Consider the following 16,969-nt stretch of genomic DNA (forward strand, 5'->3'; position numbering starts at 1 on the left):
AAATTTCAGTAAAATAAAGTAAATTTGCCACCTGATTAACTGCAGGCACTTGTTGATGAAAATATTTTAAAGCCAAAAAGGAAAAGATGTGTTATGTTGGCCCATAAGAAAACAAACAAACAAACAAACAAACAAACAAACTCCACAGTATGGCAATGTCTTTATTGGGCCAACCAAAATATCACAGTAAGGAAGCTCTCCAGAACTCTTCATTGGGTAGGAGCGGGGAAAGAGAAAATCTGGCTTGCTGTTAAAGCTATAAAGTCTGCATTGTTGTGGACCCTGGGAAGAGGTAGCAAACTTCATAGATAAGGCTCTCCAAGGTGCCATGCAGGTTGCAAGTTACACCCAGGGATGCTGGGATGAAGAAACACAGTCAGAATCGCCATTTCCCCCCCCTTTTGGAAAATATGCATTCCAGCTGTTTTCTAGATCTGTCGATCAGTTAAGCTAACAGGTTCATATTATAGACCCGGGCTGCAGGGAATAAGCATCACCTAAGAGACAGCCAAATAAGGCACTGAAGCTCCACTCTCTGGCCATATTAAATCCACAACAACCGTTGCCCCTCACAATCCAGTGGACTATTTGGTTTTCAACAAGAGAGAAGGGTGGGGAGAGAAAAAGGCGAGGTCCTCAGAACACCTGGCTCTGACCCCAGTATGAGAGAGGATGCTTCCACTGCAAACCCACACTTGCACAGAATACACACAGCCCTTGCTTTATTATCCAGCTGATAATGTCATAGAAAAGAATGTTAACAGCTGCTGGAAGATTGCACACTAAACAGAAGGCTCACATTTCTTGCAGTAAATGCTACCTGTGTTAAGGCAATCATTCCTCTCTCTTTTTTTCATAAACAAATGCTACTTTTCAAAAGCCCAAGGATTTATTCAAAAAGGCAAGCACTGATACACACAGTCAGTTTTGCACAGGAAAGAATATGGTTGTTTCAGGACAAGCAATACGCTACATATTTGAATATTCCCTCCAGTGCAGGGCACTACAGAACAATGGAGGCCAGATTTTGTCTTGGCTTGTGGCTCCCCCTGGCTACAATTTCATATCCTGGAGGGATTTAACATTTGGTTAGGTTTCTTGGCTACGTTTGTCCAAAGCATAGCAATATAAGGCAAGTATAAAATTACCAACTGGTCCAGTTCAATGGATGAATTGTGGAATGTACTGGTTAAAATGAAATATTTCATGATAAAAGAGGGAGAGGAAGGGGAGGGGAAATCCACCCAACTACCTTAAAGTGTGTAGCAAAATTTTTAGCTGCACAAATACAACTTCATCCTGGCATTTCAATCTGCAAATAGCTGAAGTGATGCAACCCTGAAACATGATGTTAGGCTTCTCTTTTTGGTTATTTGCAATTTTTTTCCTCTATGCATGAGCTATAGAGTAGGGCATGGCTACATGCAAGTCTCTTATCTGTACGTGAGAGAGAATCACGGTAAACTAACTTGCCAAATAAGCACCAGAGGGGTAGCCATGCTAGTCTATTGCAGGAAATACACATAAGATTCTTGTGATGCCCAAAGAAATAAAATGAAAATGAAATGAAACACTTTGTAAATCAGTTAGTATTTTAATGGTGCCATTATTAAACTTCATTTTTGTTTTTGCCAAATCAGTTTTTAAGAAGAATATGTAAGTTAAAGAATATATATTTTTTTTAAAATCTAACCAAAACGACTACTGGACAAATAAAAGCTACATGGACTGTGTTGATATTAAGTGCAGTTTTGAAAGCAAGCTTCCACCTATATTTTGTCATGGTCAATCATGTTATGTGTGCATGTGCCTAGTTTCTGAGATAGAACCTAGGCACATGCATACCTAGGAAGAGCATATTCCGTGCCATATTTTAGAATATGCATAGCCCTATTCAGGCATTCAAACTGAGGCTTAAACATGTGGAAAAGGGGAGTGTGGTAGCTTCACACCCATCACTCTCCAGGCGTTCAGGGATAATGGTTTGCACCAAGTAAGCCTCCTGTCCTTCTGCAGGCCCACACACATTTTAGAACCTTGAAAAACCAGGGTCCAAAAATGTACAAGAATCTCCACCAGCATAGGAGGCTCCCCCACCGCAGACAGTTGCCTTTAAACATGTGGAGGCCAATGGGGACAAAGCTAGCACACTCATTAAACACCCCCCTCCTCACATGTTAAAGCCTTGTGATAAAGGCCTGAATAGGATGTATTCTGGGTTGATTCTGCCAATGGCATCCTTCTATCCTTAGGGAGGAGAAGTGTGGAAATTTCATATTCTGATCTACCATGTGGCTTTACCATATTCACAGCAATTCCTGGAACCATTCTTCATCTGAAGAAGGAAAATATCACCTCAGCATTCCCTCTCTGGTATAAATGTGCATGCATGTGCGCACACACAAACCAAAATTATATCCGAATACAGTGGTACCTCGGGTTAAGTACTTAATTCATTCCGGAGGTCTGTTCTTAACCTGAAGCACCACTTTAGCTAATGGGGTCTACCGCAGCTGCCACGCCGCCAGAGCACGATTTCTGTTCTTACCCTGAAGCAAAGTTCTTAACCTGAAGCACTATTTCTGGGTTAGCAGAGTCTGTAACCTGAAATGTATTTAACCTGAAGCGTATGTAACCCGAGGTACCACTGTAGTAGAGCTGGAGTAAGGGAAATTGGCCCAACTAGCCTACCTCAGCCAATGGTCAGCGATGCTGAGAGCCACAGTTCAACAGCATCTGGAGTGCACCAAGTTGGCGAATGCTAGGCCCAAACCATGAGAATCTCTCAGGAGCAGCCATTGAAGTTTTCGGAATTGACCAAACTAAACGATTTTGGAAAGGGGAAGCGACAGAGGGATCCTTAGAACTACCAGGTGAAAACAGTGCCTGGTGGCTTTCGATATTACTATCTCACCTCTTTAAGGGCACTGAGCAAGTTTCAGGCAATTTAAATAAGCCAATGGCCTTATCTGTGAGATGCACTGGTTCCTTTCAAAGCGGAGGAGCCTGGAGTCAGCAGCAGCCAGTTCAGTAGGCAGAATTACTGGTTAATCCTCAGCTGTAAGTGCCAGGAAACAGCAAGCATCACAGCCAACACCATGGAAGTGGACAGTTGCAGTCTAGCAGCCCCACCAAAATCAGAGAGCACATGCCTTTATGGTGTTGGCTGCAATGCCTCAAGTTTTCCCCTAGGGATTAAGGGTGAGGGTTGCACCCCTGTAGCAGCTGCTGGCTCTCCCTGGAGAACCACTTCGTAGGCCACTTCTGCCTGGATTAGACCTTCCTTTGCAAAGATGCTTGTGCTTCCTCTCCAGCCTGCCAAGTGTTGGCTGATGCCATTCTCAGCTACTGCTTTCCACTTGGGCTTTTCTCCTGCCTTGCATCTCTTTCTCGCTGCCCTTTCTGATTCCTTGTGTTGAGGAGCTGAGTACCTGTCGGTTGTTCAGAGGAGTCCCTCTGAGCTTTTCTTTTCATGCTGGAATTTTGAATTGTTTACCCTCCTGTTTCTTTTCTCACAATGGAGCTCTCTGGAGTAGACTAAGGTAGGCCAGATCAGGATTTGAATTTATTTCATAGAATCACAAAATTGTAGAGCTGGACTGGACCCATTAGGGTCACCTAGTTCAAGCTCCTGCACTGCAGGAATCTTTTGCCCAACATGGGGCAAAAATTAAATTTTTTTTAGCAGTGGCAATTATTTGTTCTTGAGCCAGAATTTGGGGACTGCATGGATTGTGTGTGTGTGTGGGGGGTGTAACTTTTAACTAAACTTGTCCTTTTCTGCATATCTACAAAGGCAGTTTGATTTTTAAGCCCTATGCCATGTCTATGCAAGCACAGCTGATGCTTAACTTAATATCTAAATGGAACCTGGCACATACACAACAACATCCTTTAACCACGTTGACACTTCTTCCTTTCTTCTGACTGTTCCGCCTACCTGACATGCCTCTTTAGAACGCCATCTCTTTGCAGCGGACCCAGGGTTTTCTGCTAAATGCTTGTATTGGACCACACCCACAATGAGTAGAAGTCCAAAATATCACATCCATATCCTAAGTTATAAAGGGTGGTGTGTTGGTGGGGGGGAAGGGAATGCATGTAAACAAATATATGAGAGAGAGCACCTCGCTCCTTTGCTCAACATATAACTAAACAGCGATTTGTAAACAGAAAAATGGCGGCACCAAAAGAAATTTGTCAAACAGGACACATGTGGCGACTGGGATGCACACAGTGGATACAATTACTTCAGCAGTGGTGGGTATTTTTTTTTGTTATGATAGACACAATTATGGACGTGTCCTGACAGTTTGTAGCTATTTTGCACATCCATCTCCATCTGCGCCTCTTGGTTTGAAGCACAGCATTGTCCTCACAAGTCTGCTACCCTACTATTCAGCCAACAATAAGATGACGATTGCCTTATTTATGTTCAACGCTGGCCTTGGGTGCGCAAGTGTACTATGTTGGATAACTGTAGAAACAGGCAGTTTGGCATAAACTTCCAGCACAATCCCTATCAGTTATCAGGGGTAACTTCCTTATGCTGTAAACAAATTTGCTATAGACAGGATCACACGTTCACTTTCGTTTTTACTTTTTGCTCTCCTTGTCATCTTTGTCTTTCTCTTCTTTTTCTGACTTTTCTTGTTCGTATTTGTCTGGCTTTGTCACACTGTCATATGAAGGTGGTGACGTGGTGGAGCAGCTCCTCTTCCTCGTTTCCAGGGGCAAGTTCAGACTCAACTTATCAGGGTCCATTTTGTTTTTGCCTTTGTCATATATGAATGAAGGTTTACGCACCGGGTTTGAGGCACGGTACCGCCTGTAGGCTCGCTGGATGACTTTAGCAGACTCCAGCTCCAGTTTCCGCCTCAGAGTAGTTGTAATGGGTTCGTAGGAGACTTTGGAAGGGTTGGCAGCCATAAACCGATCTTCCATTTGAACACGGAGAGCATCCATTTCATCACTTTCGCCCAAGACACGTTTCGTGAAAGCAAACAAGATGTCAAGGCAGTGAATTCTGTCGCCGCTGACGATGGGAAGATCCATTGCAATAAGCTGGAGGTGGTTTGGCTTTGGTATTAAAAGAGGCGGCTCCAGAGAAGCTGCAAAATCAAAGAGTTTGCAGTACTCTATAAACTGGGTTGCATCCGGATCAAACTTTTCCCAAACCTCATAGAACATCTCAAAATCGTCTTCGCCTAAAGGCTCAGCGCTTTCTTCTGTGGCAACGCTGAAGTTCTCCAGAATGACAGCAATGTACATGTTGACCACAACCAGAAATGAGATGATAATGTAGCTGACAAAGAAGAAAATCCCAACGGAAGGATTGCCACAGTCTCCTTTGGTTGTGCTTCCTGGGTGGACTTTTTCAGGGTCACAGTCTGGTGCATTGCTGTTGAGAATGGGAGCCAGCAAGCGATCCCAGCCCCCAGAGGTGGTGATTTGGAAGAGGCAGATCATGCTGTTGGCAAATGTTTCAAAGTTGAACATGTCATCAACCCCAACTTCCTTTTTCACATAGGCAAACTGGGACATTCCAAATATAGCGTAGATGAACATGACCAGGAAAAGGAGGAGGCCGATGTTGAACAAGGCAGGGAGAGACATCATCAAGGCAAAAAGCAGAGTGCGGATCCCTTTAGCACCCTTGATGAGACGCAGGATGCGACCTATCCTGGCAAGTCGGATCACTCGGAACAAAGTGGGCGACACAAAGTATTTTTCAATGAGTTTGGACAGGAAAAGACCTGTTTTAAAAAAATAGGGCAAACCATTTTATAATATTACATATTAATGTAATACACAATCATATCATTTTCAATCAGGGGCTGCAGTGTGAGGTGGAAATGGCAAATCAGTATCCCCATGTTTTGCTTTTTTACCTGGAATTGGCTCTAGTTCACATATTGTGGTTATTTTCTGACACAACTGTCCTGTGAAAGATCAAGGGGAGAATGCTAGGCTAGGCTGACATTGGGATATCTACAGCTCCTGCTGTCACTGGGATAATTAATTTTCTCTGTGTATACTATGGGATGGATTCAAAAATTCTATCCTGCTCACAGGATGTCCATGCTAGATGAAGGGGGTATGGGTAATTTTGCTGAAATTCTCCCCTGTGGCCACTGAACATCTGCTCTGGAAGGGTGAGGGAACCTTCAGACCTGTAAGGCATGGTAACTGCAGGGGAACAGACAAACATGGTCCCCTATTTCTGCCAGTAGGAGCTCAAAATCGCCTCCACAAGCAGAGGAAGGCCTTGTAAGCCACCTTAGAAGGTTTTATATCCTGAAAGGTGGTATTTAAATAATAGTGATTTATGAAATAATACTCCTTTTTGAAAGCTGCCTGACCTGGTGGTTATCACTGCACCTTCCAGGAATGAAGTTAATTGTTAACTGTATGAAGAAGTGTTTTTATTTTGCCCATTCTGACCCTGCTGCCAATCAATTTCATTGGGTGCCTCTGATGTGTCATGAGAGGAGTTGACATAGGTTTTTCTCCATCCACTCTTCATACCATTTCTGACCCCACTAAATTGAATCCTCTGCATCTACAAAGTCTCAAGTACTTATAAAAGACCTTTGTGTCATTTCTGATGCAATACAATGTTAAAACAATTTGCCATGCATGCTGCAATGTAGACTTTGTAGTCTCAAGTGGAGAAAAAGGGAATTAAGTGGGTACCAGCAACGTTTACAACAGTTTATGCCAAATCTCCAAAATACTTTCTTTAGCTGACCCTTTTCTTCACTTATGAGCCCCAAATATTTCTTACCTATAATAGAGATAATGACGACCACAAAATCAAATATATTCCAACCAATAGTGAAATAATAATAGCGGAGTGCAATCAATTTCAGGAGAAACTCCCCAGTGAAAAGGATGATGAAAATCACATTGATCCAGTACAAAGTGTCTTCCACAGAGGGGTCCTGGTTATCTGTTTCTACCATCATGGTGATCATATTGAGGCAGATGAGAACCATGATCCCGATGTCAAAGGCTTGCTTGGTTACGAAATCAAAAACAAAGCCTTGGAATTTATTCTGCAGAAACAAAACAGAGAGAAATAAGACAGAAAAAGGGTGTGATGTCATTTCATGGGCAAGGGAAAGCTGTTTTTCTCGGTGAACTTGCTTTTTAAACTTCAATGAAAGCTTTTGTCTGATTAATGCAACTTTTGTTTTTTTAAAAAGATACAAGACATTCTTACTGCTGGCCTGGGTATGGGTTTCTGCGGTTTCTTGGACCCCAGCTTTTTCATTGCATTGTAATATTTCTTCTGTTCTTCTGTCAGAAAAATGTCTTGTCCTCCTAAGTAAAGGAATTTAAGAAAACCACTGGTTATAACCCTAACTTTAGACTCATAAGTACACACTTGGCCACTCCATGCGTTGATAACCTTGAGGCTGGATTACTGCAATGTGCTCTATGTGGGGCTGCCCTGGAAGCTCCAGCAGGTGAAAACTGCTGATGGGAGCAGATGCCAGACAGCCTGTGACACATCTGCTAAAACATCTGCACTGACTGCCCATGTGCTCATGGGCCAGCTTCAAGTTTCAAGGTTCTTGCATTAATACACAAAACCCTGAACAACTTGGATCCAGGATACCTTAAGGACCTTGAGCCCTAATATCCCAGCTTGATCACAGTGATCATCTGCAGGAGTGCTGCCTGTTGTACCTCATCTTGCAGAGGCCCAACTGGCTTCAAACAGAAACCAGGAATTTAGTGTAGCTATGGAACACTCTTTCATCAGAGATATGGCAGCCCCTTCACTTCTGACTTTTGTGCATTTCTTGAAGACTTTTTTATGTTGGTAGGCCTTTGCACCTGTTTAACTTGATTAGCTGGTCACTTTAATGATTATTTGACTTTTTAAAATAGTGCTTTATGTTTAATTGTTGTACACCACACTGATATTTTATGACGCAGCGACACAAAAACATTTTTAATACATATATAAATGGGTAAACCCCATTTATTTCAAGTAGATGGGCAAGCACATTACTTCTTCATGGATATATTTTAACCACAAAACTTTGGGATTCACCTAACAAGCCCTGTGTGGAAACTCTGTGTAAGGACTTCTGCTTGCACTATGGGGTTTCCGCCCTTCTCCCTGTGCCCCTCAAATTGGCTCTGAAGTGCCTAAGAACTCCCAGAATGGACTATGGGAGGAAAGGGGGATGCATCATTCTGTCTCAAAAGCTGATATGCTCATGTAGATGGAACATGGGCATTTACCATATTTTTTGCTCTATAAGACTCACTTTTTCCCTCCTAAAAAGGAAGGGGAAATGTGTGTGCGTCTTATGGAGTGAATGCAGGCTGCGCAGCTATCCCAGAAGCCAGAACAACAAGAGGGATTGCTGCTTTCACTGTGCAGCAATCCCTCTTGCTGTTCTGGCTTCTGAGATTCAGAATTTTTTTTTCTTGTTTTCCTCCTCCAAAAACTAGGTGCGTCTTGTGGTCTGGTGCGTCATATAGAGCGAAAAATACAGTAATTCCATCCATAAAGATGGAACATTCACCTGCCCAGTCTACCAGTGTAGGCATTATTTTGCATTCATGTAGGGTTTGTTTTAAAGAGGAAAATGAAAATATTTGATGCGGATCATTATTTGATGAATACCCTTTGTTCCCTAAGTGATGGAATATCCTCGAAAGAAGCCGTTTACTGGCTTCGGTTAACTCCTTCTTGAATTGAATTACTTCTGGTACTTGCTTAGTGGTGGTTTTTGGTACATACGCTTTACGTTTCAATTTAATTTATTTTCATCATCCATAGGTCACTGCAAATTGTATTAGAGGATACTGACAGCTTGCATACAGTGCAGAATGTTGATTTAATTGCACTGCTGTTGTATCAGTTGACCTCCAGCTGAAGGAATAGTAATTCTATCAACAGTTTGGATTGGATCAAAAGATTCCCTCTTCCTGAGATGGAAGCAGTTTCCTTAGAAGGAAAGAGTTTCTGTCAGAGAAAAACTCGTTCCAATGAAATTCCTTCTATTCAAGAAATAGAATCCCTGATGCTCCCAAAGAAAATATAGTGGTGGTTTGTGGTTGGGAAGGACTGAATGGAGAACGAGATCCATTAAAAATCATACATATCTGTAACTAACTAATCAACTTCAGAGCCATGATGCTCTGATGTACACTTGGAGTTCCTATCCCTTCTCCCCATACATACCAGAATGTGAAGCTCTTTGTCCATTTGGGGGCAAAGGGCTTGAGTAAGTTGTGGTACCTCAGCTCCAGGTATTCCTGGATGAGGAAAATTATCTACAGCCAAGTCAGTCAAGCTTCAGGTATAGTTATGAAATGGAGTCTGCCTTGGTCACCTGGATGGATTATCTATGTAGGACAATGGGGAGTGTGTTCCTGTTGGTTCTGCTGGTCCTCTCTAGGACTTTTGATACCAGCAGTCAAGCTATCCTTCTAGACTTTATGGTGGGAATGGGAGACACAGTTTTACAGTGATTCTGGACCTTCTTGGAGGGGCAGTTTCAGAGGGAGGTGCTAGGGGACTCCTGTTTGATACCTTGGCCTTTGGTCTATGGTGTCTCTCAGGGTTCCATCTTCTTCCCCAAGCTGTATCTACACAAAACCACAGGGGGAGGAAGTCTGGGTTTTGAGATCACCAATATGCTGATGACACCCAACTCTATCTCTCTTTTTCCTTCCAAATTCAATAACCTGGTCAAGTTCTAAAGCAGTGTTTGTTGTTGCTAATGGACAACGTGAGGTGCACTCAGGCACTCCATTTGCCTTATGGCTTACGCTCGTTTACCCATTTGTAAGAGATGCTGGAAAAGGGCAAATGTCTCATTGCAAACTTGCCAATCAGGTTTTATGCTGTAACAAAAAGTTCAGCTGACCATTCAGAAAACTGAATATTGGTGTAAATTAAGTAACACACCAGTCGTACTGTATAAGCACCTCCAAATGCTATGGCAGTAAGAAAACATAGTGCTGATTCTGGAATGGTACGCAACTATGACATTCTGAATGCAGTGGTACCTCGGGTTAAGTACTTAATTCATTCCAGAGGTCCCTTCTTAACCTGAAACTGTTCTTAACCTGAAGCACCACTTTAGCTAATGGGGTCTCCGCTGCTGCCGTGCCGCTGGAGCACGATTTCTGTTCTCATCCTGAAGCAAAGTTCTTAACCTGAAGCATTATTTCTGAGTTAGCGGAGTCTGTAACCTGAAGCGTATGTAACCCGAGGTACCACTGTATTTTCTGTGAAACACAGCTCACTGTGTGAAGTAGAAATGAATAATCTGGACACTTATCTTCTTTTTTTGCTGGTTGAAATTATCAATGATGACACCAATGAAAAGATTCAAGGTGAAGAATGAACCAAAAATGATGAAGATGACGAAGTAAAGATACATGTACAGGTTGGCCTCATATCTGGGCTGTTTATCCAACTATAATGCAAGGAAACATAAAAATAGATCAGTACCCAATGGGCTGCATAGATTATCTTCTAAAAACATGTACGTGTGCTTGCTTAAACACCAATACCAAGGAAATAAGAACAAGCCTATAGATGTCTGTAGAAAATACATAAGGCCAGTTCACAAAACTAGAGCATATTTTTAAAAACCCAATGTTCCCTTATAGATACTGAAAAATGTTCTACAGAATGGCCTTGGTCTTGCAATTGCTTCCAGAGAACCACAGTTGGGATTAGTTTATTGCCATGTTTCACTGGCAATTTAAACTAGGGATACATTTGTTTCTAAGAGTTAATGGTACAGTAGGACTTGAATTCCTGACATCTCCAGGTAGGGCTGGAAGACCCCAGTCTGAAATAATAATAATAATAATAATAATAATAATAATAATAATAATAATAATAATTTATTATTTATACCCCGCCCATCTGGCTGGGCCCCCCCAGCCACTCTGGGCGGCTTCCATAGAAACCAGGAAACACTAAAATATCATACATTAAAAACTTCCCTGAACAGGGCTGCCTTAAGATGTTTTCTGAATGTCAAGTAGTTGTTTATCGTTTTGACATCTGCTGGGAGGGCGTTCCACAGGGCGGGCGCCACTACCGAAAAGGCCCTCTGCCTGGTTCCCTGTAGCTTTGCTTCTCGCAATGAGGGAACCGCCAGAAGGCCCTCGGCACTGGACCTCAGCGTCCGGGCAGAACGATGGGGGTGGAGACGCTCCTTCAGGTATACTGGGCCGAGGCCGTTTAGGGCTTTAAAGGTCAACACCAACACTTTGAATTGTGCTCGGAAACGTACTGGGAGCCAATGTAGGTCTTTCAAGACCGGTGTTATGTGGTCTCGGCGGCCGCCCCCAGTCACCAGTCTAGCTGCCGCATTCTGGATTAGCTGTAGTTTCCGAGTCACCTTCAAAGGTAGCCCCACGTAGAGCGCATTGCAGTAGTCCAAGCGGGAGATAACTAGAGCCTGCACTACTCTGGCGAGACAGTCTGCGGGCAGGTAGGGTCTCAGCCTGCGTACCAGGTGGAGTTGGTAGACAGCTGCCCTGGATACAGAATTGACCTGTGCCTCCATGGACAGCTGTGAGTCCAAAATGACTCCCAGGCTACGCACCTGGTCCTTCAGGGGCACAGTTACCCTATTCAGGACCAGGGAGTCCTCCACACCAGCCCGCCCCCTGTCCCCCAAAAACAGTACTTCTGTCTTGTCAGGATTCAGCCTCAATCCATTAGCCGCCATCCATCCTCCAACCACCTCCAGGCACTCACACAGGACCTTCACCGCCTTCACTGGTTCTGATTTGAAAGAGAGGTAGAGCTGGGTATCATCTGCATATTGATGGACACCCAGTCCAAACCCCCTGATGATCTCTCCCAGTGGCTTCATATAGATGTTAAAAAGCATGGGGGAGAGGACGGAACCCTGAGGTACCCCACAAGTGAGGGCCCAAGGGTCTGAACACTCATCCCCCACCACCAGTTTCTGAACACGGCCCAGGAGGAAGGAGCGAAACCACTGTATAACAGTGCCCCCAGCTCCCAGCCCCTCTAGACGGTCCAGAAGGATGTTATGGTCGATTGTATCAAAGGCCGCTGAGAGATCCAGCAGAACTAGGAAACAACTCTCACCTTTGTCCCTAGCTCGCCGGAGATCATCAACCAGTGCGACCAAGGCAGTTTCGGTCCCATGATGAGGCCTGAACCCCGATTGGAAGGGATCCAAATGGTCCGCATCCTCCAGGCGTGCCTGGAGTTGTTCAGCAACCACACGCTCAATCACCTTGCCCAAGAATGGAAGATTTGAGACTGGGCGATAGTTGGCCATACTGGCCGGGTCTAAAGATGGTTTTTTAAGAAGCGGTTTAACGACCGCCTCTTTCAGCGGATCTGGGAATGTTCCCTCACAGAGGGAAGCATTCACCACCCCGCAGAGCCCATCGCCCAGCCCTTCCCGGCTTGCTTTTATTAGCCAGGATGGGCAAGGATCCAGGAGACAGGTGGTTGGTTTCACGCGTCCAAGCAGCCTGTCCACATCCTCGGGGGTAACGGATTGAAACTGATTCCATGCAACTTGACCAGACAGGGCTCTAGCACTCTCCCGCCCCAGCCCTGCTCCCACGGTGGTGTCTAGCTCCTTCCGAATATGAGTGATTTTATCTGCAAAAAACTTTGCAAAATCGTTGCAGGAGATCTTGGGGTCTTTACAAGGCCCCGGTGGTAAAGGTGGTTCCGTTAAATTGCGGACCACCTGAAAGAGTCTCCTGCTACTATTTTCTGCAGATGCAATAGAGGCGGTGAAGAAAGAAATATTGGAGGGCTGCTTCCAATACTGATCCAGATGAACTAATGGTCTTTGCAGCCTCTTATGTTCACAGGTCTGGGCCTCTAGTGCATGGGTGCTTGCTCCCACTCTCCCTTAGCTGTCACTAAAGAGAGGCAGGGGGAAAGAGAATAGAAACAAGGACTTAAGTGAGGGAGAAAATAAAAGGGAAAGTAAGGTCAAACAGGAGGCAGAGCTGCTAAATCACTTTCCTAACCAACAGACTTAAGGTAAAGGGTTAATTTGTGTGTGGACTGGCAATTAATGAGAGCGGGGTGGGAACTAACACTGTAAACGTAGTAAGAAAGACATAAGACTAGCTTGGGATGAAAATGGCCACAATTTTATTGACAGGAGATGTAAACTGGATTTGGCATTGGCATTGAGTCTGTGTCCCGTAACAGCAAACCCGATTGCTGGCTGATATCACCATCAGGCTTAATCCTGGTGAAAGGATTTATGCAGATCTAATGGAGAAATCCCACCAGGATGCCATTTAGGGATGTCCTATGACATCTGAGCTTTCGGACAGAACCCAAACCTTGGACCCCTTTAGTAGGGTACCCTGAATTGTTCCCAGATTTGGGGCTAACCAAGGCAAAAAACCTTTTACTTAAGAGTAAAAGGTTAACTTCATGCTCTTTGGTCCTTAGGAAAGCAATTTCCACTTCCAGAATATTCCCTTACCCATATTCAGAGAACAAAACACCACATACCAAATCTTAGACAAGATGCCCAATTTTTTTTGGGGGGGGGGGAGGGCGATGTTCGTAAAAACAAATTGAAAAGACAAGACTGTTTTCGTTAAGAGAATAAATATGATAGTAAGCGCTTTAAAACACACACACACTCACACACAATCAGCATTTGAGAAAGAAAAAGAGAGAGATACCATAATGTACTTACACCTGTGGAATCCACAGCAGCATACATTATCTCCATCCATCCTTTAAAGGTGGCCTATAAAGAGGAGATAGGTTAAAAGCTATCCACGGTCTAAGTTCTAATAGCTGAGAATATTGTGCAAATTTTCCAAACCAGAGCTTAAAACTCTTGCATATACAGGTGACCATTTTAGCACACATGCACAGCTGTAGGTTGAAACTGGGAAAGATTGCCTCCCCTTCCCTTCATAGCAGGCGTCCTTCTATGAGCACAAGGACACCAATGGGATTCCACCCAACAAAACTGACATCCAACCTACTGCCAATGGAAGTTATTAGCGGTATCTAATGGGGGATTACTTACAACCTGAAGTAGAGAAAGGTATCCGGCTCCCACATTATCATAGTTTACTTTAACATTTGTCCATCTGGATACATTTGGCATACTTTCACAAACTGATTTATTCGCAACTATTTCATGTGAAATCATCTTCTGATCTGTATTATTCATGCAAAAGTAGAACGTGCCAGCAAACATATTGACGCCCATGATGCTGAAAATTAGCCAGAATATAAGACAAACGAGAAGCACGTTCATGATGGAGGGTATGGCTCCTACCAGAGCATTCACAACCACCTAGACAAAATGACAAAAGAAGTGAACAGAAGTTATTGAAACGACTGCAAAAGATTTGATGTTGGGAAAAGTATTTAGGTAGCTTCTGATGCTGGTGTTAGATTTTATCAGATACTTAATGGTAAACTCCAATTAAATCCCAGTCAACTGGCTGAAGCATTTTAATCAACTGATCCGTTTGATTAACATAAATCTGCATTTAAATAAAAACCACAGTTCTGGGGGAAAGTTTCTAAACCATTAGCAAGCCATTACCATCATGGCTGTTAAGAGGTCATGTCTGCCGCTGTCCTGGAGGCTCTTAGCAACTCCAGCGAAAGCAGTGGGCTCCTGCCTTATGCCTTATTATGTTTCACCCTACCCAGTGATAAGGTCTTATGCCTTAGTCCAGTTAGTTAGGATAATGTGGTCTTCTTGCACAAATCATGCTTGAATGTGCTTTATGCACACTAGTTCTCTGCACTATGCTCAGAAGCAGGCTACCTATGTGCATTTCATGCTTTATTCTTGCTTTACATGTATAAAACTTGCAGTCTTTATGCAAAGCATGTTTATTGCCACTGAATCCACCAAGAACAGCTCCCCTTGGCAAACCCCTCCCCACACCTCTTTCCCCCAAGGCATAATCCCTTTTCTAAGACGGAATGAGTCATCTTCTGGCTCTGTGATGATGCACACTTACCTCACAGAAGACCACGTCTTTCTAAGATGATATTGTCATTCCTTTTTAAAAGGAAGATTGTTGTTGCTGCCCTAATAATTATTTAAGTCCAACATTAAAAGTAATGTGAATATTGTGTATTCAAATAACTATCTAAATAAATATATTCCTCTAGATAAAATGAGGAAGGGAAAGTGGGATCCTATTATGTGCTTAATAATGTATTAGAGAACAAATGAGAACAGAAGGCTGTGAATATAACAGGAGAGCTAACCTCTTACAGGCGGAGATATAAGCTTATTGCAGAGTGGGTGGGAAGGGATGATATTCACTTGGGTTATAACCAAAAGAAGGAGATTGGGTAAGAGGCTATTGTCTGGGACACCTGTATGGGGGGGGGGGCAGCTAGAATGCAAGTGCAGGAAAGCTCCTGGTGAATATGCATGAAGATATGTATGTGCTTGTTATCAAGCCTACACAGTCGTGGTGAGGGCACCAAAGAAGAAGAGTTTGGATTTGATATCCCGCTTTATCACTACCCGAAGGAGTCTCAAAGCGGCTAACATTCTCCTTTCCCTTCCTCCCCCACAAAAAACACTCTGTGAGGTGAGTGGGGCTGAGAGACTTCAGAGAAGTGTGACTAGCCCAAGGTCACCCAGCAGCTGCATGTGGAGGAGCGGAGACGTGAACCCGGTTCACCAGATTACGAGTCTACCGCTCTTAACCACTATACCACACTGGCTGAATTCACTGCCTCGAGTGCACCCTCTATATACCATGCAGTTCAGTTTTATTGCATGTAGCAAGTGCTCTTACATACTGGCCCAAAGTAGGTTGTGGCCTGCTGTGATTTGCTTGCAATCTGCTTGGACCTTGACTCCACTGTTGTAGCAGGTCAATCTTAAGGGGTGTCCAGAATGCTGTGTCGTTCAGTTTTGTCGAATGAGTTTCATTAGCACAGCCTGTGTATGTTGGCAGGGTACCTGGGTAGCTGCAGGTGACCATTTGCATTCTTTGACCCTTGACCCTCGTGGCCAGTGAGAGCCAGTGTGGCACAGTGGTTAAGAGCGGTAGTCTCGTAATCTGGGGAACCGGGTTCGCGTCTCCACTCCTCCACATGCAGCTGCTGTGTGACCTTGGGCCAGTCACACTTCTTTGAAGTCTCTCAGCCCCACTCACCTCACAGAGTGTTTGTTGTGGGGGAGGAAGGGAAAGGAGAATGTTAGCCGCTTTGAGACTCCTGTGGGTAGTGATAAAGCGGGATATCAAATCCACACTCTTCTTGGCTGGGGATGGGAAGAGAAGAGAAGGAAGAGCTTATCAATGCCTCACTCCAAGAGGGAATGGTATTGGGCTGCCTGGAAGAGGCAGCAGTAAGTCCATTCCTTCAGAAATTCTCCCTGGAGCTGAAAGATCTGAACAACTAAAGAATGATTGCAAATGCCCCCTTTCTGGGAAAGATTCTTGAGTGGGTGGTCTCTGACCAGCTCTAGTCAATTTTGGGTGGGACTGGTTTTCAGTTAGGGTTTTGGTACTGAGACCACCCCACTCATTCACAAAGCCTACTGGAGGAATTTCCTTTCTCAATCTAAGCTACTTGGCAGGGCTGCTGGGAGGATAAACAGAAGGGAGAAACATGTATGCAGTCCTGAGGTCCTTGGAAAAGGATGGGATAAAAGTGAATCATAGTAACAATTTTCTGTGTGGATGCCACACACACAAAACGTTCTCCCCAAGTCAAGTTATGCTCGCCTTGGATGTAATTTTTACTATAATTAATTAAATGTCTATACCACTCTTTATCAAAAGACCACAAAGTGGCTCACAACATATCCCACTGACTCCTTTTGGGACATTATGGTTATCCACAACCCCCCATCCCTGGCTGAAAGCAATGTTCCTGCTAGCAACTGCAAACTAAAACAGCACCTATACCCTTACATTAAGAAACAGAGATACCGCTTGCTGTTTCTGACCACGAGTC

At 43.9% G+C, this 16,969-nt stretch overlaps 1 protein-coding gene across 1 annotated transcript in view; it reads right to left on the reverse strand.

The window, feature by feature from the left end:
- Positions 1-3,056: 3,056 nt before the first annotated feature.
- LOC309376852 (sodium channel protein type 2 subunit alpha-like) overlaps positions 3,057-16,969 on the reverse strand; it is a 49,694-nt gene continuing 35,781 nt past the window's right edge. The window contains exons 19-24 of the mRNA XM_081923754.1: positions 14,052-14,324; positions 13,710-13,763; positions 10,310-10,451; positions 7,226-7,326; positions 6,788-7,058; positions 3,057-5,756 (exon numbers count right to left, since the gene is read on the reverse strand). Coding sequence (XP_081779880.1) covers positions 4,597-5,756; positions 6,788-7,058; positions 7,226-7,326; positions 10,310-10,451; positions 13,710-13,763; positions 14,052-14,324 — 2,001 coding nt within the window. The 3' untranslated portion in view covers positions 3,057-4,596. The remainder of the gene's footprint in view (positions 5,757-6,787; positions 7,059-7,225; positions 7,327-10,309; positions 10,452-13,709; positions 13,764-14,051; positions 14,325-16,969) is intronic.

Source organism: Podarcis melisellensis (assembly GCF_964234715.1).
Source record: "Podarcis melisellensis genome assembly, chromosome: 1".
In the NCBI taxonomy this organism is placed as follows: Eukaryota; Metazoa; Chordata; class Lepidosauria; order Squamata; family Lacertidae; genus Podarcis; species Podarcis melisellensis.